This window comes from Chanodichthys erythropterus, chromosome 3 (assembly GCF_024489055.1).
Source record: "Chanodichthys erythropterus isolate Z2021 chromosome 3, ASM2448905v1, whole genome shotgun sequence".
Classification (NCBI taxonomy): Eukaryota; Metazoa; Chordata; class Actinopteri; order Cypriniformes; family Xenocyprididae; genus Chanodichthys; species Chanodichthys erythropterus.
The window spans coordinates 21,633,487-21,659,408 of NC_090223.1; the positions used below are offsets into that span (position 1 = coordinate 21,633,487).

A 25,922-nucleotide genomic window follows, 5' to 3' on the forward strand; every position below is an offset into this window, starting at 1 on the left:
GAAAAATATCTATAAAATAAAATAAAAACTACTTGATAATATTGGGATGTGATGCATGAGATCATAAATGTACTGAATAAAATAAAATAAAATAAAATAAATAAAATAAAATAACTTTTTAATATTGAAAAATAAAAAATAAAAACAACTTTATAATATTGGGATGTGATGAATGAGGCCATAACTGTACTGAAATAAAATAAAATAAAATAATAAAAACTACTTGATATAATAATTATTATAATTTTTAAAAAATCTATAAAATAAAAACTACTTTATAATATTGGGATGAGATGCATGAGATCATAACTGTACTGAATAAAATAAAATTAAATAAAAACAACTTTTTAATATTGAAAAATAACAAATAAAAACTACTTGATAATATTGGGATGTGATGCATGAGATCATAACTGTACTGAATAAAATAAAATAAAATAAAATAAAATAAAATAAAATAAAATAAAATAAAATAAAATAATAAAAACTACTTAATAATATTGGGATGTGATGCATGAGATCATAACTGTACTGAATAAAATAAAATAAAATAAAATAAAATAAAATAAAATAAAATAAAATAAAATAAAATAAAATAAAATAAAATAAAATAAAATAAAATAAAATAAAATAAAATAAAATAACTTTTTAATATTGAAAAATAAAAAATAAAAACAACTTTATGATGTGATGAATGAGACCATAACTGTACTGAATAAAATAAAATAAAATTGAAAAATAAAATAAAAGCTTTATAATATTGTAAATGCAAAAGAGAATGAAATTTCTAATTGATCATAACTATTATTTATTTTTTCTTGAATTACATTTTGTTTGCTTTTGAAAACTAAATATCCCCAACAATGTCTGAATATAACTAGACAATTGTCTGAATATATATATATGACCCTGGCATCAAGCTGTAGCATCAAGGAATCCAAATTTGTTTTTGCCTAGCAAAAATAGATACAGAATCATACACATGAAGAACCAATCAGATTGGAGAATGAGTCATGTCACCTTTGCCATGCTCCTATTCAATGAAAACTGTTGTACTCTGTTTGTCAGGGGAAATTCTCTAAAATTGGTCTGAGATCCTCCAGTCTTGATTAAAGCATATTCGAAGGCATTGTCTGCAGTGTGTCTGGTTACTGCTGCGCAGCAGGTCAGTGGAGCACTAGAGACCTTTATTCACAAGTGTCAGTGTTCAAAGGAGGCGAGACGTCTTCCAAATCAGAGTGAGTTTTTTTTAGGCGTCCAGCGTTACCAACGTAGTCAGAGTAGCTATTATTCTTAGGCATCTTATGCAGTCAGTAAAATACTGGTATTTCTAGTCTCAGGCATCCGGGTTTACCTGATGTAGTCAGAGTAGCTATTCTTAGGCGTGAGGGGAGGAAGTCACATGAGGATAATATTAGAGGACACCTGGTTTAACTTAAGCCAGGTGCGTAGGAGAATTTCTACCACAGAAATCAAAAATATTTAAAATAAAATAAAATGCCTAGGATGGATTCATGAGACCATAACTGTACTGCAAAAATACACTCAAATTATAAAGACAACCTTAAAAAAAGTGAGTAACACAAAGTCTCATTAAATATTTGCATGTTGTTGAGATGAAGCAATTCATGCAAATATTATTACATTTTAATTTCTGACTTTAAGAGCATTAACATTTTAAAAACATTTACTTGGGTACAATAAACATCTGAACCATACTGGAAAACAAGCACTTCCCTGGTGGTAGAAGAACAGGAGACCATAAACACTGACATCAAATCCATTACCTTCGACTCAAAGCGACAGAGAGATACGTCAGGGATGAGACAGTGAGGGACAGGGACACGGCGCTCACCTCACACATTTCCCAGTTTAGCACCTGACCGCTGACACAGACTGACATCAGTGATGCACAGACACACAGAGGAAATGATCAACACAGTCCAGATGACTCATGCAGCAAGAACAAGTTTGGAGGGTTTATGATCTTCTATAAGGTGACTGATTTTCATTTTTGGATGCACTGCTCTTAAAATCCGACTGCGATGTTGTTGTGTATCTAACGCAGTGCGTTGGTGAGACTGTGAACATCAGTTTGAGTGGGAATAACGCACCATTAGATGAGATTCTAGCTCAGCTTTTATAGCCTGTCATGGCCGATTAGGCTTGTGGCTCATGCTTCTCATATAAATGTATATTATAAAGCAGATCTCAACATCACAAAAGCTCCCAAGTGAGTGCAGGAAAGGGTCACCCACAAAATACGATGTCTAATTCCCAGCATACAATCACAAGAGTATTTGATACCAAAGTAAATGATATGAGATCACAGCACAGAAAAGAAGAAATCCTCCCTAATTAAAATGAACGGATCAAGATGTGAAATTCACATTAAAGGCACAATATGTAAGATTTTGAGTAAAAATATCCAAAAATTACTAGAACAATGTTATATATTTCGTTGACCTGTGTACTTGCATTATCACAGATGTTTCCAAGAATGTTTAAATCCAGAGAAATAAGCAATTTTAACCAGGACTCGGGATGTGACTGTGCGTCACTTATCAATGACATCACACCCGCGTTACACTCGATTTCTGGTTTTATTTTGTAGAAACCATTGAAACACCAAAGACACTTTAATATATTATGTGTTTTATTAGACAGGTGAGAAACTGTTTGGATACATTCATCGACAGAAAACTAATCATGTTATAGAGCTCAACACAGTAAGCCTTATTGTTTCAATCTCGTTTTCTTGATTTACTGCGAGTACCGCGTACTACGAGTGAAACGATCGGCCATTTTCGAAAACAAATGTAAATATATGCTTTATATAAACAAATGATCACCTTCCAAGTGGTTCTGCTAAAACTGCACTTTCGTATTCTTCAAAAAGCTTACGCTGTATGTCCTACGCATTCCCTATTCTACTTAGGGAAAAAAATGGAACTGGCGCTGCGTTCGTTTCGTAAGTTGAACAGGGAAGGCGTAGGACATACAGCGTAAGCTTTTTGAAGAATACGAAAGTGCGTGTTTTGGCGGAAGCACTTACAAAGGTGATCGTTTGTTTAAATAAGTGAAGTTCCTAAACGTAATTTAGGGAGGAGCGAGCCCATCTAATCTTCCAATCAACAGCCAGAGTATATAAGCAGCTGCTTACCTCTCTTCAGTCTCAGCTGTTTCAGCATCCCTCCACCTCCCCAAACTCCACCTTCATTTCAGGTACCTTGCCCTATGTAATCACATCCTATATTTATTCACTGGGGGGTGTATCAGAGCTCGAGTTGAAGATGCTTCATCGAGCCCCTCCTCAGTGGACAGCAAGCCAAATTAGCTAACCTAATATCCTAAAGATTATATGGGCAAACGAACTCGTTAAAGCAGGGATGGACAACTCCGGTCCTGGAGGGCCAGTGTCCTGCAGAGTTTATCTCCATCCCTGATAAAAACTCACTTGCCTATAACTTTCTACTAATCCTAAAGACCTTAATTAGCTGGTTCAGGTGTGTATGATTAGGGTTGGAGCTAAACTCTGCTGGACACTGGCCCTCCAGGACCGGAGTTGTCCATCCCTGATATAAGGCCTAATCCCAATTCTATTTTATACCCCTTCCCCTTCCCCCTACGCCTACCCCTTCCCCTTGCCCCTTGAAACAGTGTCAAGGGGTAGGGCTGAAAATATTCCCCTAAGAAATGGGACACCACTACTAGACCGTTACACGTCATCATAAGTCGTCGCTAGCTCCTACGTCATAGATGCGCCGATGTTTATCACACACTTCTAAAAGCCAATTCACACCGCAACGACAACACTCGTCTGTTGGAGTTTGTTGGATCGGTGTGATACCCCTGTTGGCGTCTGTTGAAGTCGGTTTTCACCCGACTGAACATGTTTAATCGGCGTTTGTCGGGTCGTGGAATGTCTGCGCGGTGTGAACAGTTTTCCAACAGACAGCAACAAACTCTGATGTAATCTGACCTGGCCACGAACCGTTGCCATGACGATTAGGGAAGTCCCCTGCAAAGACAGCTGTTTGATCGCGCCCGCGCCTTACACACACGCAACAAAGCAGTGGAAACGTGACATCGCAGCTTGTTCATTATAAAAAATAAAATACTGTTAAAAAATATACAAAAAGGTACAATAGTCCATAGTGCAATCCGTGCCATTCAGCAAGAGCAGCTGCTCCACTTCACCGAAAGAGAGAGGTAACGTAACCACCATGAGAGCAACGCAGGTTTACCTTCAGTTTCGTTTTTAATAATTCGTTTTGGCTTGTTTAGCTACATGGTTGTATATGCTTATGGGTCTCGTTAATAAAAAGGGTTGCGCTAACAAAAATTGTTTGTTGGTGCGGTGTGAATTGGCCTTTTAAGATGCCCTCGATAGCTGTAGTGATCTCTGTTGCTTGGGCGACAGCTATTTTTTTTGCATTTGTCTTCAGTTCTTCGCATAAGACAAAGGAGACGAGCCTGCGTGTTTCCTCAGGAGTCCATGGTTGATACAGAACATACAATACTGATGAATAAGCACGCAAACTGAATGCACTTTTTGTTTATATCATGTAACGTACACGTATTTATGGACGTAACCACAACAAAACTAAACATTAATCAGGCATGCGGCAAAAAGACAAGTTAGCTGCCACCGGATTTGAATAAATGTTGTCAAATCAACGCGGGTTTCAATAAAATATAAAAAAATATATGTTGTGGAACTATCATAAAGTAAAAAACATTAGCGAACTGTTTTCATAGCGATTTTTACAAATCTTTTTTTCGGAGAACATAACCGTATACATGAACACAAGATTAAAGGCAACATAAAACAAGTGATTATTTATTACTAAAATACTGTTTATCGTAAAAAAAAAACTTACATTTATGGGTCTCTCTGCTCGCTCGGTCGGCCATGTTGGAAATTTATCATACCCCTTCGTCTGAAGTGTGGTCCCGAAAAATCTTCGCTACCTGGCCCTTCCCCCTACCCCTTCCCCTCCAACCAAATGAGAATTGGGACACCCCTACCCCTTCACGTGAACGCGCGAAACAAAGGGGAAGGGGTAAGGGGTAGAATTGGGATTGGGCCTAAAGCATATACATTTACACTTTTTTTAGAAAATGACCGATAGTTTCTCTAGATAAGACCCTTATTCTTCGTCTGGTATTGTTTAAAGCTCTTTGAAGCTGCACTGAAACCTTCAAAAACCCTGGAATGTTTTCATCAAAAACCTTAATTTCTTTTCGACTGACGAAAGAAAGACATGAACATCTTGGATGACATGGGGGTGAGTAAATTATCAGGAAAATTTTATTTGAAAGTTAACTAATCCTTTAACTACAGTTTTTACAGTTCAATTATTTGCTAAAAAATTATTATTTAAGGATCATGTCAATTATGCATGTATAAATACATCTGCATCATTTAAATGCACCTTCTGTTCATCTCCTGAGCAAACCAGACAGTCAAGCGATGCCTTTTTATGTGTGATGAAACAGAATGAAATCCTAGAGTCCTGACACTGCTGCTTTTCCCCGTTTCATCTTCTCTCTCATTGTGACGTAAAACAGATCATGAACTTGCTCTTCCCTGAGGCTACGAGTGGACATACATGCCATGACAGAGAGGTGCACAGTTCAGACATATGTTGAAATGCCAGTGCATTCACCCCCTCGAGTAGCTAGTGCCATCTGCTCCAGTTTCTCAGGTGGCATCATTGTTCACCCTCCACACGCTCCAACCCTCCCTCTGGCCATCGCAAGGTTATATTTAGGCTGTTTTGATGCTATTTACACCTCAAATCAGGCAATTTTGAAGCAAGAATTTTATGTAGCATGAAATGGAAGTTGTGATTGTATTTTCTTCCCTATTGTGACGCATCTTCGAGTGAAACAGCTTTTCGAAAAAGAACAAATGTAGGGCGGGGCATCATTTTGTCCATGGGGAATTGATTGAATGATTGGACGGTTGTGGTTTGCTATTTGTGGATCTCATGTTACAAGTTGTCTTGCCCTCACATCAGTAAATACATCTTCAAAGAAGAGATGTCACTGCAAGAGAGAGGGGAAGTTACTTTAATTAAAGAATACAAGGGCATATGAATAAAAAAAAAATGCACGGATAAATCATTTACATTAAATACTGCAACAATCCATAAAAAATAAGAACTGTCAATATTGATTTCATGGTGATTTTAAAGTGCGGCAATCTAGTGACCTGTCTAATGCACAAGCAGAGCACAAACATCCTCAAAATATTTATAATTCATAAATGAAAGCACATTAGTGGAAATGTTGTGGTAAAACGGTTTAGGGAAATGAAAGCTGTAGCATAAGTTCTGCCAGGAAGACTCAGTGTTATGTCACCTATTAGTTTAGATCCATCCAATCATTATCTTAAACTTGGAGTATAAAAGATCGGTACTTACACTTGTCTGAGTTCACAGATGCTGACGCCAACCTTCACCTCCATCCTCCCCACCACCACCAGGATAGTCCCTGCCCAGACCTCCCAGGGGGTCGGCTACGCCCCTGCCTTCATCTTCAGGCAGGAATGCAGAGTCTGCAATCCTTTAGGATGTGGTATAGGGACAGGGCCTACCCCAAAGAACTTTATCTTAAAATATTTTGCTTGATTGTTAACAAATATCATTGTTACATTATCTTGCCGCCCGAGTCTTTCTGGTAGAAGTATTATGGCCAACCGAATAACTAAAATGGTTTTAAGTTCACCCATAAAATTTGTCATCATTTACTCACTCTAAAGTTCTTCCAAACCTGTATGGGAGTTTCTTTCTTCTTTTGAACACAAAATAAGATCTTTTAAAGTGGTAGTTGATTATGATTTGATATGATTTGACTATAATGAGCTTCTTCCTGGGTTTGTGACATCACTAACCCTAAAATTTACATAAACCCCACCCCTGAGAACACTCAACAAAGGGGATGAGGCCATGTTGGGCTGCTTTAGAGAAGAGGAAGAGTTGTTGTAGTCGAGTGTTGTTGCCATGCCGTCATTTTACACCAGACTTCTTCACAAACGGTTCAATTCAACGCTGGATTTGCACAAAAGATTAACATGACGACACATGTTAATCGATGAGTTGAATCAACTCCACAACAATTACATAAATTTATCCACTAACCGTTCAGAAATGTCCAGTTTCATTCTAAAAGTTGTAACTTCTTCCTGAGTCTCTCCATCAGTGTCCGACTCCGGTTTGAACAATGTAAGGCTGAACACCGTTACTGACAATCCTCATTTTGGGTTCATGAGATTCTCCAGTTTTGTTGTTGTTGAGAAACCAAAGCATGAGCTGTTAAAGCTCCGCCCTTTACTGGAAAGGGGTCCGGGAGCAGCAGCTCATTTGCATTTAAAGTCAGTGTGTTTTTGCTCACACCCAAATAGGGGCACATTTGACAAGCTAGAATAAATTATCAATGGGGTATTTTGAGCTGAAACCTCAGACACATTCTGTACAAAAAAAATACGGTAACACTTTACTTGAAGGGGTGTGCATAAGACTGACATGACATCTTCATAATCATAGCATGACACATGTCATGAATATGAGGAGGGTTTATGAATGTTTATGACAACTGTCATTAAATGTCATTCGCTCAATAATGTCATTTTTAATGCAAAGATGACATTGTTTGAGATGTCCGAGTTATGACAACTTGACATAAACCAATACATCATAACCTGTCAGTGTCTTTGTCATGACAACTTGACATCATTTAGCTTTATGGGTTAACATTACATTAAACTGTCATGTGGTTGGTTTTGACATTGGCTGTCATGAGGCCATTATAATAGTGTCATGAATATGTATCTTGAGCTCAAGTACAGTGGTACAAATTTAACTTGTCGTTAAAATGTCATTTAGTGACAATACTCTGACAAATAATTTTATAACAGTGTCATGACTATTTTTCATTTCATGTTTTTTTTTTTTTAGGTTTCCTCCAACAGAAGGTCAGATAATAGACAATTTCAAATTTCGTAAAAAAGATTATTAAACTTTATTAGTACTTATAAAGCACATATTAATGCCTTATTCTGCATGATCGTATTCTACATTCTTAATCCTACCCAATACCTAAACCTAACAATTAACTATAATAAGCAGTAAATTAAGAGTTTATTGAGGGAAAAGTCATAGTTAATCGTTTATATATGTGTTCCCTATACTGAAGTGTTACCAAAATAATGTAATGTAATGTTAACCCATAAAGCCAAGTAGTTTAAGTTTGATAATTAATCTGCTACGTCATGTTTATGACAGGTTATGATGTTTTGCTAATGTCAAGTTGTCATGACAAAGACACTGACAGGTTATGATGTATTGGTTTATGTCAAGTTGTCGTAACAAAGACATCTCAAACAATGTCATCTTTGCATTAAAAATTACATAATTGAGCGAATGACATTTAATGACAGTTGTCATAAACATTCATAAAACCTCCTTCATATTCATGACATGTGTCATGTCAAGATTATGAAGGTGTCAGTCTTATGCACACCCCTTCAAGTAAAGCGTTACTAAAAATACTATGGAAGTCAATGGCTACTGTCAACTGTCTGGTTACAGACATTCTTCATAATATCTTCTTTTGTGTTCAACAGAAGAAATTCATACAGGTTTGGAACAACTTGAGTGTGAGTAACTGATGACAGAATTTTCATTTTCAGGTGAACTATCCCTTTAAAAGACTACAAAATGCACTTTATGTTTGTTTGATCTTTTTATATGCACAAAAATGAAACTTTAAGAAGACTTACACACATAGCACACTAGTCATATGTAACACTTTTCTGGTGGTTACATGTCACTTTTATGTAATTTTTGAAGCCTTTGATAACTGAATATGTTAATTATGTGAAACAGCAGTGTACTTTTTTTCTAAACATCTCCTTACCATATCTGATCATGAGTTTAAATCGTGAGTAGGTTAAAGGTGTCGGTGATGCTATCAAATTTTCAGAAAACAAAAGTTACCTGCAAAACCTACAGCTTTTGAAAAGAACTTTTAGAGCAGCACAAAATTAATAATTAACTGCTTGTTTTTGACATTCTTTCAGCATTAGAGTTGGGCTCTTTTGATCATACGGTGTAGAGATTGTGACAGAGAGAGCGTTTATCTTGGGCTTTCTTTCATCAGTCTCTACCACTCATGCTTACCGTCTCTTGTTCTCATATTCCCTTCAAATTAATTATCACAGTGAACACCCTTTCATTCACTTTTCTCTTTGTTTGGTGTATTATATACTCTTCTGCGGGTTAGATTCGGCGAGAGAATTTGCAGAACCCTTTGATAAAATTACATTTTTATGACTGAAACTAAACTTTTTTTTTATTTTGGCTGAAGAACATCTGTTATATGATATATGAAAGGTAGTTTCTGTTGTTGGAGTTTGTCTATGTAAAAAGTACTTCCCTGACTGTAAAACTGAATATTCAATATGTCACTACATCAGTAGATGGTGAAGATGAAAATCCAAGTCTTAACAAGCTTCAGGCCTGTTTGGGTCTGAAAACTCATTTCAGACCTGAGAGATGTTTGAAATATTCAAGTTTCCCCAAATGTGAAGTACCATGTTCTTGTAAGACCAAACCATATTAAATCAACATCTCACTGCCCTCATTATGAATTACATTGTATTTGTATGAGAAGATATTATTATTTTGATCCTTTTTTGGGGGGAAAACAACTGTTATGGACTATTGTTTTGTCCACTTTTCAGTGGAATAATTCGAGCATTCACATCTGACCAGGAAGCTCTAGAATCAGACAACATGATATTAATTAGAAACTGAAGGTCTGTCCATTAAATAGTTTCTCATCAGATTTTAGAAACATGAAGAAAGCCACTTCTACTCCTGAAGAGTGTCAAATTTGAGAGAGATGAGCAGACACACCACAGAGCTTGATGGGACTTGTGGCTGTACATTGAGTGACATTTCAGCTTCAGTGGTTACAGCTTGAAGTCTCAGCATGAATGTACACCAGGGGACAGAAAACACTCCATCAAATTCGCTGAGAGACAGTGAGCGATGTGACTCAGGAAACCTACATAGATAGATGACAACTAGGTTTAGCATGTTATTGAATATGGCAGTGTAAATGTATTTGGTCTTGGCAGACTAGATCTGCTATGCTGCTTCTGTTGATTTTTTCGTTACTGCTACTGCTGAGCAAGTATGAACTTGCTACTGCTACTAGATTAACAGACACGCTGCTGTGAGCCTGTAAGATTTGCTGCTGCCGGATAAATAGACATACATAAATCCCGTAGCAGATCTAGGCAGGTGGAGCTGGGGAGGTGGAGGGGTTTTGCCTACAGCAAACACTCAACCAGACTATTTAAATATTGAGCAAGCAACTTCATGAGCTGCAGGATCAGCAGAAACCAATCAGCTGTCATGCAGCAGGCGCAATGATATTGCACAGCATCTCTCACAACAAATGTCTCCATGGTTGCAAGGCACGCTCCCTGTGCAAACAGGGGGTCACAGGAGGTGCGTAATATCATTGCTCCTGCTGCACCCATGGTACGACAGCAAAGTTCCTTGATTATTACGCCAGAATGAGAGTATAGTTCCTAGCCATATCGGCCTAGAAAATCACAACTTTTAATTTTCAGTTGGTCTTAGTACACAATATAACCAGGGTTCTAAATTAACTTTTTTGATCACCAGCCAATGTGGCTGGTAACTTTCTAAAGTTACCAGCCAATCAGAATTTCCACTAGCCAAATTTTTTTCTGGTGAAAATAAGAGAAATTATGAGTGCCACTGAATGCATTTGATTATTTTATTAACATTGATGTAACATACAACAAAATATGCACAGAAAGTGCAAACATTTCATCTATCTATCATTTGAATCACATCTTGGTCCTTTACTGCCTCTACTTTAAAATTATTATTTCCCACCATGAAATTACTCATTTTGTTTTTTCTTTAGTGTACATACTAAGGCGACCAGATTTATGAAATGGACATTTCCTATTTGAGTGGTCAAAATATCACTGAAATCTCATTTGTTATTAACTATTAATAAAAAAACGAGGACAAAACATTTTTAATGTTTTTTAATTGTTCACTATAAAGCCTAATAAGTTGAGACTACTTTAATTTTATTATTAGGACTTTTGGTCTGGTTTTAATACAATTCACCAAAAAACTATAACACTGTTAACCAAGCCTAACTAAAAAAAAGTATTACACTATTTTGAAAAATCACATTACAACATTAAAACAACATAAATATGAGATAAAATGGCATTTAACAAATATTTTTAACATTTATTATTGAATTTAATATTTTCATTTTCATGAGCTGTTTATAGGCTACTGTACAGAAATGACAACTTTTTAAACATTTAACTATTTTTAACTATCATTCTGCATTTTAAGCACTAAGTAAGTTGCAAGTGTATTATTATTTTATTATAATTGTTTTATTTATTCATATCTGAGTGTACCTTCACCTCGTGATAGTTAAGACGTGTGTGGAAATTGCAGCTTTGTGACTGAGGACGTTTAAATAGTCCAAAAAAATCCTGCACCTTGTTTAAGCCCTGTTATAAAACACACAACTGTATTACTTTAATTTAACATGAATAGTATGTTACTACCTTACAAGTTGAAACCAATTGCAATGTTTCTTTTGATAATTGATGATAATGGCGATCTGCTCTGGTCCAGGTTACGTTCTTCATGAAGTAGCGGCGCGCGCGCGACCAAGTGTAGCAGTGACAGTGTAGCTGCACAGCCCCCTCTGTTGGTGAATATAATCACTACACGATTGCTCCGAAAACCAACCAGCCAACAGGCTGCTGTATGTTGGTCGGGCTTTTTTGCAATGTATTTGCGGGTTATTTTGAAAGAGCTACAAAACGGTGGCATCACCGGCCAAACTGGCTAGTAAGTTTTTATTAACAGCCGCCAAAATGAATTTTAACCCGCATCTGGCGGGTGTTAATTTAGAACCCTGAATGTAACTACAGAAGAGTCAAATTTTAAATAGGAAAAATACTGAAACTCTCATTTTTAAGCGCAATGCTAACGGTCTAATCAGATTCAATGAACTATGCTAAGCTATGCTAAAAGTGGTACCGCCAGACCCGGAGATCGGCTGAATGGATTCGAAAACGGTAAAACTCAACTGTTGGAAAACGAGCCTATTTTTTAAAAAAAAGTGGAGTGTTCCATTGCATTTTGCTCATTGTCACAACTAACCTATGCCACTCCCACACCATAAATATGAAAACCCCGCGAAAACCCTCCCATCAGGTCTAAAATATAAACACTTAAAACAGGCTTACCATCGTGAATCAGTGTAAGACAAAAACACATTTTGGAAGAAATATTGATGATTTTGAACAATAACAACAAAAAAGGTTACAAAGTGTACTGTTCTGTTCTTTTAAACATTCTATTTATCAAAGAAACCTTTTTTTTTAGCATTGTTTCCATAAAAATATGAAGCAGTACAACTGTTTTCAACATTGATAATAATCAGAAATGTTTCTTGATCATCAAATCAACATATTAGAATGATTTAAGACTGGAGTAATGATCATCAATTGTAAAAATATTTCACAATAGCACTGTTTTTACAGTGTTTTTGAGATTTGTAGTGTATTTTATGCATGACATTCCCTCATAAAAAACAAATCTGGGTGACCGTGTCACTGTTTTGGACAGAAAGTGATTGTGTCCCGATGGGAAAAAAGCACCAGATGTTGCACATTTCATTCTCTTTCTCACTCTCAATCTATCATTGCCCCTGCCGGGCCATCACAACATCTCTAAACGAGTCTCTTGGCTGTGTTTCTATCCCACATGCCTTGCTTGATTTCTTGTACTTTCCCTTATTTATGAATCTAACAGAAGTCTTCATTTCAAACTCCTCCTCATGCGTCTCTCGACCTCGTCTTCACTTGGCTGTACTTTATGTGTGAGTGTGTTTTGTCTCTGACAGCTCATGCCAGTACACTCACACATGAAGCTCGTACTCCAGGCTTCAGATCTACTGCTGGCTCATGCACTCGCCCAGAAACACATGCCCACAAACACACACACTAGAAGTACCACACGTGGCTCTGACAGACTCAGAAAAGGAGGGAGGCAGATCCGTGTGGTCCCACAATCTGTTGCCTCCATTTCACAACGTGGCAGGGAGACACCAGTAAAACCAGCACCTACAAACCATCACATCTAGTTATAGTTGCTGTCTACACCTTCTTTACTGTTCAGAGGTCGCTCTGTCACTAGTCATGGACTCATCACGGATGTTTCATTTCACTATCAGCTTAATATAAAATGTCCCTATGGTGAGTTGCACCAATAAAGATTAAGCTGGCAACTATATTAAATCAAGTTTTACATGATAATTCTGTTGCACCAGACTTTGTGAAAAATAGACAGGCTTACATTTAAGCTATAATATTTTTATCCTGGTTTTAATTTACATTTAAGATAGATAAAATGTAATCCTGTTGCTCCATTACTTGAAACGCTTTTTTAAATCTTGGTAAGGGATTAACTTTAAACTTAAAAGGTAAGGAGGAATTGATTATGATGAGAATAAACTTGGTCAAAACGATCCCTGTTCACATGGATCAGTGAAATTAAAAACGCTGTATTATTCATGGCGATGAAGAAACACACCTACACATCACAAATGATCATTTTTGTCATAGACACGGAGACGATAACCAGTGTTGGAGTAACGCATTACAAGTAACTTGAGTAATGTAATCAGATTACTTTTTTCAAGTAACTAGCAAAGTAACGCATTACTTTTTCAAATAAATAACGCAAGTTACTTTTTCACATTTATTGACTGACAGCTCTCCTGACTCTATGTTGAGAGAAATTGTGTGCGCTGTGTGAACATGATGGTCATTGTAGTTCCAGACTAAATATGTACATGTATTTACTCATTTCACTTGCACAAAAACATTCAGAATACCTCAAAATTAATAAAAACAGTGAAATGCAAATCTCAGAATTTTATGCAAACCTGTAATAAACTATATTAAATTACACAAATATACATTTTGCACAAATATATATGCATTTAATCTCACTTTAGTAACCAATGTCTTTACTGCTGAACATCGATGATCCAATTCAACCATACTAATAAGCAAAAATTACTTTAGATTAGATTTAGAAATAAGAGTGTTGAACTTCCTTCTCCTGTATCCTATTCTTCCAGAATAGCAGCACAGCTGAACGGTTTGTTTGAGTTGCGCCCTCTCCTGTAAAGGTGTAAATATGCATTTCCTTCAGCCTGAGCCTTATTCATTACACTTTTGGTGTGAAAAAGGCCTTAACATTTGCCAAAAATATAACTGTTTTATTGTTATTAAAAACAAACAAGCCCAGTCCAGGTGAGAAAAAGTAACACAAAAGTAATGTAATGTATTCCTACTTTTTAGGGAGTAACGCAATATTGTAATGTATTACTTTTAAAAGTAACTTTCCCCAACACTGACGATAACTATCATTTTCAAAAACTTGCACTTTCCAGGCCCCTATTGTTGTGTAAATGCCAAAACGGCCAAAACGCATAAAGTTTTAAATTTTTAGTTGAAAACAGTGTCGTGTAAACAGCCCCCCTTTAACCCCCCCCTTTTACATTGTAATATTATTGTCAATTTTAAAACTCTTATTACTAAAATAGAAAAACAAATTTTATTACTAAAATACAGCCAGTTATTTTCTAAATCAAAATGAAAAAAAAAAAAATGCTTAAAAAATCTTTACGATTTTTAACACTATGATATTTTCATGTTACCAATTTAAAACGGTCAAATATAAAAATATGTTTCTTATTTATTATAATTATAATAAATAATTTATTATTATAGCTAAATTAATTTATCTATAATAATAAATTAATATTTTTATTTAATATTTTCATATTATTTTATTATTATTGAATAAATATTTTACAATTTAAAGAATATATAATAAAGGTAAGGTAGGCAATTTCAGAGAGGCTCGCAATAGCAAGTTAGCTTTCAAAGCATGAGATCCCACCCTCCCTTCAGAGCGTCTTCAAAGCCACGCCTCGCCCGAAACACATGAACGCACATAGCCAGAGTACAGTCTGCAAAGCACATAACATTACAAGAATAATGAACATAAACAACTTACAAAGCGGTAACTTGTTCCACCTGACTGCTGCAGATTAATTTCGGTGTTGATAGTGTTGGCATAGAAATGCATAAATCTGAGGACGTGAACAGCTCCTGGTAAAACGTCATGGTTTGCCATCTTATAGTCATGGTTACGATATGGCGTGAAACAGCATAAGCTCATTGTTTAGGTTAAGGAGGAACTGTAAAGGCAGCTGCTGTTTGTTTGTGGCACTCTGCGACTGACGTCTGTCTAACTGCACAGCATGAAACAAGCTGATGACGTGTGATATCTGAGGTATAAAAATACATATGTTGACAGGACCGAATGCAATGATTGGATGAACATTTTTTGCTCCTGAGACTTCCACAGAAGATATATGTACATTTAGACCACTTATATTATTGATTGCTATCAGGATGTGAATTTTAACCAGAATAACTCTAAAAGTGTTTATGAATTGCCCACCCTACCTTAATATCTTTATGATCCCCCCCCCACATTATGGTGAAAAGAATGCCATTTGGGTTGTGAAAATAATGTCACATACAAAATGATAAGTCCTAAAATAACCTTTGTTATATAATAAAGCCTGTTTTATAAGTGTTTGATTTTGGTGTGAAACATGACCCACACTTGCTCTTGACAGGATTTGTGCGATCTGAATTCTCTCTCACACACATGCACAAAATCACATCACATGTACATATATCCAGATAATGAATGATTCATCCTTTATCACCCAAGCTAAAGTTCTCACTACCCACAAGCACACAGAGAAATGAAGGGCTACTCACGGTTATAGTAGGAATCGCAGCAACCAGAGAGTACACGAGCACCGGCGGTACGTTACTGGTCTCATCCGGTCCAGGGTAAGGTTTGGAGAACGTCTTATCGAAGCAGAAGAATCCCTGGACGTGTACGGGAAAGGTGTCCGTGTATTCGAAGTAGTATGCCAGGAGAACGGTGCCTGCCATGATCACCAGCTGAAAATAGAACATGATCCACGCTTTAGAACCAGAGAAGAAGACGCTCCGCCACAGCCTGTGTGTTAGCGCACAATCACAGAGACACACACTCCGGTGTCGTGATACTGAGAACGTTACATGCTGTTCTACGAGGAAAGCCGCACAGAGCGAGTGCGAGGAGAGTGGAAAGCGGGGAAAGATGTGGAGAGAAACAGCGGGGAGGGACAGCGTGAATTTGAGCCTGAGCAGACACAAATTGGCTCAGCAGCGCATGTGTGTGTCCGTGTGTTCACGTATGTGACATTTTGGATGTGTGTGAAACACAACGAGGGTGTGAACACACTCATTAGCAACTTTCAAAACGAGCTCCCGTTCATTCAAGCCTTTTAACACACTATGCTTCTCATTAAACCTTTAAAATACAAAGACAACAGGCTTTTACACAAGCAATCCAAAAATAACTACTGATATATAATGATCACAAAAGGTATCTAATAGGGCTGCACAAGTTGGGGGAAAAATCTAATTGCAATAGCGATTTAAAATGCATTTGGAAAAAAAAAAAAGAAAAAAAAATTCAGGTTTGCTGTGCTTGTTTGTAGGGCTACATTCTTTGGCCAAAATTTGTGATTATAATATTTCAACATGGCTATATAATAATAATAATAATAATAATAATAATAATAATAGTAAATGAAAATAAAAAGAATGACAAAATAAAAAACAAAATAAGAAAAATATTATAATATGAAATATTAAAATATTATAAATACTATCATGATATTAAACCATTTTATTAAATAATATTAAAATATTAAATAAACTATTAAATACTAAACTTCTAAATACTATTGTAATATTTCACATTATTTGATTAAAAATATGAAACAATTTTATCATTATTTTAATATATAATATAAGAATACATTTATACATGTATATAAACTATAATAATAAAAATGTTTAATATTTTAATATTCATATAAAAATATTGTTTCAATGAAATGCATACTAAAATTAAAATAAAAAATCTAAATAATATTGTAATATTTCACATTATTTTTATTAAATATGAAAATATTAAATAAATATATAATTGTATGTAAAAAAAAATAAATTGGCAGTAAATTTATGTCACATGACTATGAATAACATTACATGAATAATACATGAACACATGAATAATATTACAATATAAAAAATCATATTATATATATATATATATATATATATATATATATATATATATATATATATATATATATATTAGTGTTAAATGTAACCTGACATAACTGTGACATACATGCCCAAAGGCATTTTTTTGGAGGCCACTATATTTAAATATAATATGTTTCTTATTCTCATAAGTGCATTCTTTCCTGAGCATATGAAGCGTAAAAAATATGCTTGGATTATTCACCCAGATCTCTCAACCCACACAGACACCCACATACACACACACACACACACACACACACACACACACACACACACACACACACACACACACACACACACACACACACACACACACACACACACACACACACACACACACACACACACACACACACACCCAAACACAAACCTTGACCCATGTGTCAGTCAAGAGTTCTTAATGTCTCTCACATATAAAAAGTGAGAAAAAGACAAATACTGTTGCATATGATTGCCTTGGTGAAGTGGTTAAACATACAGGGTTAAAATATTCTTTTAAAAAATACACCATTCCAAAGCAGCTTTACAAGAAACAAAAATAAAGAAGATAAAAAGAAAAGAGCTTAGATTTAGAGTAGTGCAATGCTGATACTGTCCACTAGGGGACAGACCAGAGCTTTGAAGATGATCAGTGTCTGATAAGGCAAGAATTACTATTACGATTGCTTATATTTAGAGCAAGAAATCTGAACAATTCCATAACCATAGGTATTAAACTTTGGTGAATAACCGTAAAAAAAAAAGAATAATATTATAAACTTTGGTTTGTTAGGGAGAGATGTGCTGTTAGTTTTCTAAGTGATCAGACTTATGATTTTGAATAAAATAGGCAAAAAAAAAAAAAAAAAACCCTACAAATTTACATTAAAGGAGGGACTCAAGTCATATTTACAGACTTCATAAGGCTGGAGTCGTTTGACTTGGAACTAGTAGACAAACACCTAGAGCAAGTAGCAAACCTAGAAACGTCACAACAGGGCATTAAAAATGCAAAATGTAAAAATCTAGTTGTTTTAGTTTTTTTTTCAGCCACTTTCTACTAATATACTACCTCAAAGAAGCATTGATAATGATGATTGTAGTATCTGATCATTCATTCATTTGTTAGTGGGAAATATTCAACCCAAATTTTAAAATAGTATCTCATTGGAACATGCTGCTTGTATTTGGCATGGGTTAGTGAAACAATCATTAAACCAACTGTGCCAGAATCACTCTGTGGGTCTGTGTTCACTCAATGAGTCTAATTAGAGAGCGGGGGGAGCAGAAATATTCCATATGGCAACATGTTTTTCAACAGGAAGATAAATTCAACATTACTCTGCTATCATCAGTCAGTTCTGGATAGTTTAGTCTGAGATAAAAGTTCAGTTTCTGAACAAGCCTGGAGACATGACTGTACCAAACTGAAATAAAGAGCCCATGTGCTGTGGAAGACATGAGGAAAAAAAATGTGCGTCACAGTTGCATATGAATATTTGCTCTGTAATATATGTACTTCTATATACCGTTATTGTAGTGCATACTGCAAACAAGTTGAGACAGATCAATAGAGACCCTTGCCGTATTAACCACAGCATCACAGTAAACAAAGCTGACAGCAGACGCCATGCTTTGGAGAAGCGCAGAGGAGGACACGCTTGATTATGTTTGGAGGAGAGCGGAGAAGGGGACTTCCAAAGGACAAGATACATTGCTATCATAAATTAATCATGACAGATGTGCTGTAATCTCGGGAAGAACATGGTGAACCGAGATCTGTTTCAAAGCCTGTTTGAGAAGGTATGACTCCTCAGAGCATTCTGACCTCTTTCTGATTCAAGAGCTTTGTGCAGCTGGCCTGTGAAATATTAGATTTTTCTCAGCCTGAACGCTGAGAATTTGTTTTCCATATAGCTGATGTTTGATGTTTAGGACTAAATATAACTATATTGGTTGTCAAAGAAAAAATTGAATAAAAAACAAGGAAATAACAACTGGAAAAAGATCCATATTATTGTGAAATACAAAAGAATTGCAGAGACAGACAGATAGATATAATGACAGATAAAAAGAAAGAACAACAGACAGAAAGAGATGGACAGACAGACATATAGACAGATAGACAGACAGATAGATAGATAGATAGATAGATAGATAGATAGATAGATAGATAGATAGATAGATAGATAGATAGATAGATAGATAGATAGATAGATAGATAGATAGATAGATAGATAGATAGATAGACAGACAGACGGATAGACAGACAGAACTACAGATAGACAGACAGACAGACAGATAGACAGATAGATAGATAGACAGATAGATAGATGATACAACGACAGACAGACGGATAGACAGATAGAACTAGATAGACAGACAGACAGACAGACAGACAGACAGACAGACAGATAGATAGATAGATAGATAGATAGATAGATAGATAGATAGATAGATAGATAGATAGTGTGACGAGCACTCCCAGAGGAATCAGCGTCGCCCTGGCAACCAACGGAAAACACCTGCACTTCCTCGTCACCGGCTGATCGGTCACAGCTGCTCCCCATCAGCCAGCACACTCTTAAGGAGCACACGCTGCGCTCAAACGGCGGTCTCGAACCGAATGCAAGGCTGGTCTAACCCCTGTCTCATCTCTTTACAGAAAGCAGTGAATGATCGACAGCCCAGCCACTTTGGAGCACGTTTGGACACCCACTTTCACCTCAACTGGCTTGGAACAGCACGAAGAGCACACGGGAAGCACCAGGCCACCAGAGAGCGAAGCCACACATTTCACCAGGCACCCCACAGTTCTCAATAAATCCACCCTCCGGGGGTTTTGATTTCACGTACCTCTTGTCGAGTGATTCTTCACCCCGTGACAGTGGTGGAGAATGCGGGCATAACGGTGAGGAATCACCGACAAGGTCACTGCTCCAACCCCTAATTTTTTTCCCTCTTCCTCTGTTTGTGTCACCAGCACCACGGAAGGCGGCGTGCGCGTCCCTGCGATGGAGGACGTCTTACAACGCCTCGCTGAAGTAAGCATCCGCCAGCAGCAAATAGCGGAACACCTCGCCACTCGCCTGGGCAGGACGGAGGATGAACTCGCCGCCATCCGGGCGGCCGCAGCCCAGCGCGTTCCGCTACCTGAGCCTCGGGCACAAGCTACCCGCCTGTTACCCAAGATGACAGCTGATGACGATGTGGAAGCCTTCCTTCAGGTCTTTTAAAACACCGCCCACCGAGAAAGATGGCCTGAAGACGAGTGGGCACGTGCGCTGGCACCCCTCCTCACCGGTGAAGCACAGAGGGCTTACTTCTTGCTCCCCGTGGCAAGTGCCGACAGTTATACCGAAGTTAAGCGAGAGATCCTGGCGAGGCTGGGCCTTTCCCCTGTGTGCGCCGCCCAACAGTTCCACGAGTGGGAATACAAGCCCCGGGTGCCAGCCCGTGCCCAGGCAGCTGAACTCAGCCGCATCGCCCAGCACTGGCTGCTGGAAGGGGACCCCACCGCAACCGAGGTAGCGGAACGAGTGGTGGTCGATCGCCTCCTGCGCGCACTACCTCGCGCCTACCGACAGGCCGTCGGCATGAGGAACCCACGTGACGTCCGGGAACTAGTGGAGGCGATCGAGCTGGCGGATACTGTCCATCACAGCGGAGCAGGGGACCGGCTGCCGCCATTTCCCCGGAGGGTGGTCCAGGAGCGACGCCCGCTCGAAGGCACCGCGCGACCAGTCAGCAGGCCGACGGTTTCCCCACCGCGAGATGAGCCCATGCCAAGTGCAGATCCACCATCGCCTCCGCGAGCCTGGCTGGCAGGCTGCATCCTTCACCAGCGAGTACCGGCGGGAGCCCCCGAAGCAGAGGTGAAGGTCGATGGAAGACGGTTCCGGGCCCTGTTGGACTCAGGCAGTGCGGTCACCCTCATCCAGTCGCGGCTGTGCACCCCTCGAAGCGGCCGGAAAAACTTCCTACCACTTACCTGTGTGCACGGGGACACTCGCCAAGTACCGGCCCGTGAGATGGTCATTTCGTCCCCCCAGGGCACCTGGCCGGTGCAAGTAGGCCTGGTGAAAGACCTGCCGGTGGCCGTACTACTTGGAAGGGATTGGCCCGGCTTCGAGAAGCTGCTGTCCGCCTCTACTCAGCCTGCCAGCCCCAAGGGGAACCGTCGAAGACCGAGGCGGCCGCCTGGACCCCGCCGCCGACCGGCCCTGCTCGTCTCCGACAGTGGGAGAGAAGGTGAGACCCCCTCCCAATCTACTAATCTGTTTTATGATGTGTACCAACAGGCCGCTGGAGGGGGCTCTTTCGCCAAGGAACAGCGGGAGGACGACCGACTCAAACACTGTTGGAGCCAGGTGCGAGTCGTAGATGGAAAGGACGTCCTCCCCCGGCCCCACCCTCTCCCACATTTTGTTGTAGAGAATGGCCTGCTGTATTGTGTCGCCCAGCGTAGGGGGGAGGAGAAAAGGTTACTAGTCATGCCTCGAGCCAAGACCGAGACCATTCTAGAACTGGCTCATTCCCACCCCATGGCAGGACACCTCGCTGCAGCCAATACCGCTCAACGCATCCGCGACCGCTTCCACTGGCCGGGCCTGGACGGCGAAGTGAAGCGGTTCTGCCAAGCCTGCCCGACCTGTCAAGCCACGTCACCCAGGACTCCTCCCCCCAGCCCGCTCATCCCGCTGCCTATCCTCGAGGTGCCCTTCGAGCGGATTGGAATGGACATAGTGGGGCCGTTGCCGAAGTCTGCCCGGGGGCATGAGCACATCCTGGTCATCGTTGACTATGCCACCCGGTACCCAGAAGCAGTCCCCCTGCGGAAGGCCACCGCGAAGGCCATCGCCCAGGAGCTGTTTCTGCTGGCCAGTCGAGTCGGCCTCCCCTCGGAAATCCTGACTGACCAGGGAACCCCTTTCATGTCCCGGCTAATGGCAGACCTTTGCCGGCTGCTGCGAGTGAAGCAGTTGAGGACCACCGTCTACCACCCCGAAACCGATGGGCTCGTGGAGAGGTTTAACCAGACCCTCAAGCAAATGCTCAGACGCGTGGCGGCGGAGGACAAGCAGGATTGGGACCTCATGATCCCCTACGTGCTCTTTGGGATCCGCGAAGTTCCCCAGGCCTCAACTGGCTTCACCCCCTTCGAGCTCCTGTTTGGCCGTCAACCTCGAGGCCTCCTGGACGTGGCCCGGGAAGCGTGGGAGCAGCAGCCGGCCCCCCATCGTACCATCATTGAACACGTCCGGCAAATGAGGGAACGGATCGACCGAGTGATGCCGTTAGTCCGGGAACACCTCACCAGGGCCCAACAGGCGCAGCAACGTCATTACGACCGGGCAGCCCAACCACGGGAGTTCCAACCGGGAGACCGCGTCATGGTCCTGGTCCCCAGCTCCGCATGCAAATTTCTGGCCTCCTGGAAAGGACCCTACTCGGTGGTGGAGAGGATTGGGCCAGTCACCTACCGCCTGAGACAGCCGGGACGCCGGCAGGCGGAGCAACTCTACCACATCAACCTCCTGAAGAAATGGGTGGGGACCCAGGACCAGGTAGCTGCCCTAAGCCTCACCGAGCCCGTGGTTGTGGATGTCAACCCCCACCTTTCGGCTGCCCAGAAGACGGAGCTGCAGCACCTCGTCAGTCAGTTCCAGGATGTGTTCTCCTCTCAGCCCGGGCAGACCAACGTGCTTCAACACCACATCCGGACGGCCCCAGGAGTCGTCGTAAGGCAACGGCCCTACCGAGTCCCGGAGGCTCGTCGGCAGGCTATTGAGGAAGAGGTCCAACAAATGCTAAAGTTGGGGGTAATAGAACCGTCCCGGAGTCCGTGGTCCAGCCCCATTGTGATGGTCCCAAAGCCGGATGGCACCCTCCGCTTTTGCAACGACTTCCGTCGCCTGAACGAAGTCTCCGAATTCGACGGGTACCCCATGCCTCGAGTGGATGAATTGCTGGACCGCCTAGGAAGGGCCCGGTACATCAGTACCCTGGACCTCACCAAAGGCTATTGGCAGGTACCGCTCTCCGACGCTGCCAAGCCGAAGACCGCCTTCTCCACCCCCAGTGGCCATTGGCAGTACCGGACCCTTCCTTTCGGCCTACACGGGGCTCCCGCGACATTCCAGCGGATGATGGACATCCTCCTGCGGCCCCACCAGGCCTACGCGGCCGCTTACCTGGATGACGTCGTGGTACACTCCGAGGCATGGGATGAACATCTGAATCGTCTGCGGAGGGTGCTCTCGGAGCTCCGGCGGGCTGGACTTACCGCCAACCCTCGAAAATGCCACCTAGCTCTCTCGGAGGCCAAGTACCTGGGCTTCCAAGTCGGCCGAGGACTCATTCCACGCTGCCCCAAGACCCCAGACAAAGACCCAGGTACGAGCCTTCTTGGGGTTGGCGGGTTATTACCGATGTTTTATCCCCAACTTCTCTTCTTTAGCCGCCCCCCTGACAGACCTGACCAGGAAGGGGCAGCCGGAGAAAGTATGCTGGACCCCGTCGGCAGAAGAGGCCTTCTCCCAGGTTAAAGCAGCACTTACGTCCTCGCCGGTACTCCGCGCCCCGGACTTTAGCTGCCCCTTCCTGCTGCAGACGGATGCCTCCGACACAGGACTGGGAGCAGTCCTCTCCCAAATTCAAGAAGGTGAGGAGCATCCAATCATTTACATCAGCAGGAAGCTGTCCCCTGCCGAAAGGAAGTACGCCGCCGTGGAGAAGGAAGCCCTGGCCATCAGATGGGCAGTCCTGGAGCTCCGGTACTACCTCCTGGGCCGCAAGTTCACCCTGGTAACCGACCACGCGCCCCTACAGTGGATGGCCCGCGCCAAGGACACCAATGCCAGGGTGACTCGCTGGTTCCTAGCGCTCCAGGACTTCCACTTTGAAGTTCGCCATCGGGCTGGGTCCGCCAACGCGAACGCCGATGGGCTCTCCCGGATCTGGACAGCTTATGCAGGTCTGTCAGGGGTCATTCCCCACCCTCCCCTAATTTCACCCCTACTCTCTAAATGTCTTCACAGGACCAGAACGACGCTTAGGGGGGGGGGAATGTGACGAGCACTCCCAGAGGAATCAGCGTCGCCCTGGCAACCAACGGAAAACACCTGCACTTCCTCGTCACCGGCTGATCGGTCACAGCTGCTCCCCATCAGCCAGCACACTCTTAAGGAGCACACGCTGCGCTCAAACGGCGGTCTCGAACCGAATGCAAGGCTGGTCTAACCCCTGTCTCATCTCTTTACAGAAAGCAGTGAATGATCGACAGCCCAGCCACTTTGGAGCACGTTTGGACACCCACTTTCACCTCAACTGGCTTGGAAGAGCACGAAGAGCACACGGGAAGCACCAGGCCACCAGAGAGCGAAGCCACACATTTCACCAGGCACCCCACAGTTCTCAATAAATCCACCCTCCGGGGGTTTTGATTTCACGTACCTCTTGTCGAGTGATTCTTCACCCCGTGACAATAGATAGATAGATAGATAGATAGATAGATAGATAGATAGATAGATAGATAGATAGATAGATAGATAGATAGATAGATAGATAGATAGATAGATAGATAGATAGATAGATAGATAGATAGATAGAACGGCAGACAAATAGATAGATAGATAGATAGATAGATAGATAGATAGATAGATAGATAGATAGATAGATAGATAGATAGATAGATAGATAGATAGATAGATAGATAGATAGATAGATAGAACCACAGACAGATGGACAGACAGATATCACTCAAAATCTCAGTGTCATTCAAATGTCTCAGCTCTAATTAAGCTTGAAATCAGACTCTTCTTTCAGTGTATTTTTAGAGTTCTTCGTCTTCAACAGCATTCTCAAGCTGACAGACACTGAAGACTGTCTAGCAGTTTGAGTGACAGCTCTCTCTCATCTTATTCATAGCTCATTAAGGGCTTTTATTCTGTCTGATGAGCAGAACTAAACAGCACCAAAGGACAGCATGTGCCGCATTCTTGTACTGTGTGAGGATAGATGGGTGGATGGATGCAACAATAAGATCTTTAAAATTGTGTTTTTGTGGCAGGCAACAATGACAAAAAAAAAAGAAAAGAAAAAGTTCGCTCATGTTGGCCACTTTTTAGCTTTTCAAATAAGAATTTAGAATTCAATATTAGTTCAGTTAATATTGTGGCAAGTGGCGCTCAAAATATTTACTGCACAAAATGAATGATGTTTTAATATGTTTGTAGTTGCCTCACAGTTAACAGCTTGTTAAGGGACTACAGATGTAAGATCAGTCTGTTATTAGTCTGTGTTTGTGCATGTGTGCAGTGAAGTCTCAGCTGTAAACACACATTATCCTGCTGGAGCGCAAAATTCAAGTCATTTAGGCCTCTGCCAAGATGTGCTGCTTTTCCTCCCTTTATGTCCTCCCTTTCTACAAGTCTTCTGTAACTACTCATTCATCTGTCAAGAGCAAAACTGTTCCTCTGCCTTCCCACTGTTTGTCTTTTATCCTCCTACTGAGTCAAACTGCTCAGCTCTCACAATGCTCATCAGTGACCTGCCAGTTCAAGTGTCAAACCCGTTTGAAAAAATCAATTTT

At 40.6% G+C, this 25,922-nt stretch overlaps 1 protein-coding gene across 3 annotated transcripts in view; it reads right to left on the bottom strand.

The window, feature by feature from the left end:
- plppr2a (phospholipid phosphatase related 2a) overlaps positions 1-25,922 on the bottom strand; it is a 44,083-nt gene that overhangs the window by 13,767 nt on the left and 4,394 nt on the right. For 2 of the 3 annotated variants that reach the window (XM_067381339.1, XM_067381341.1), the window contains exon 2: positions 15,962-16,150. In XM_067381339.1, the coding sequence (XP_067237440.1) occupies positions 15,962-16,150 (189 nt within the window). Of the gene's footprint in view, positions 1-15,961; positions 16,384-25,922 lie in introns of those variants that run through there. The other variant, XM_067381340.1, reaches the window with a different exon arrangement.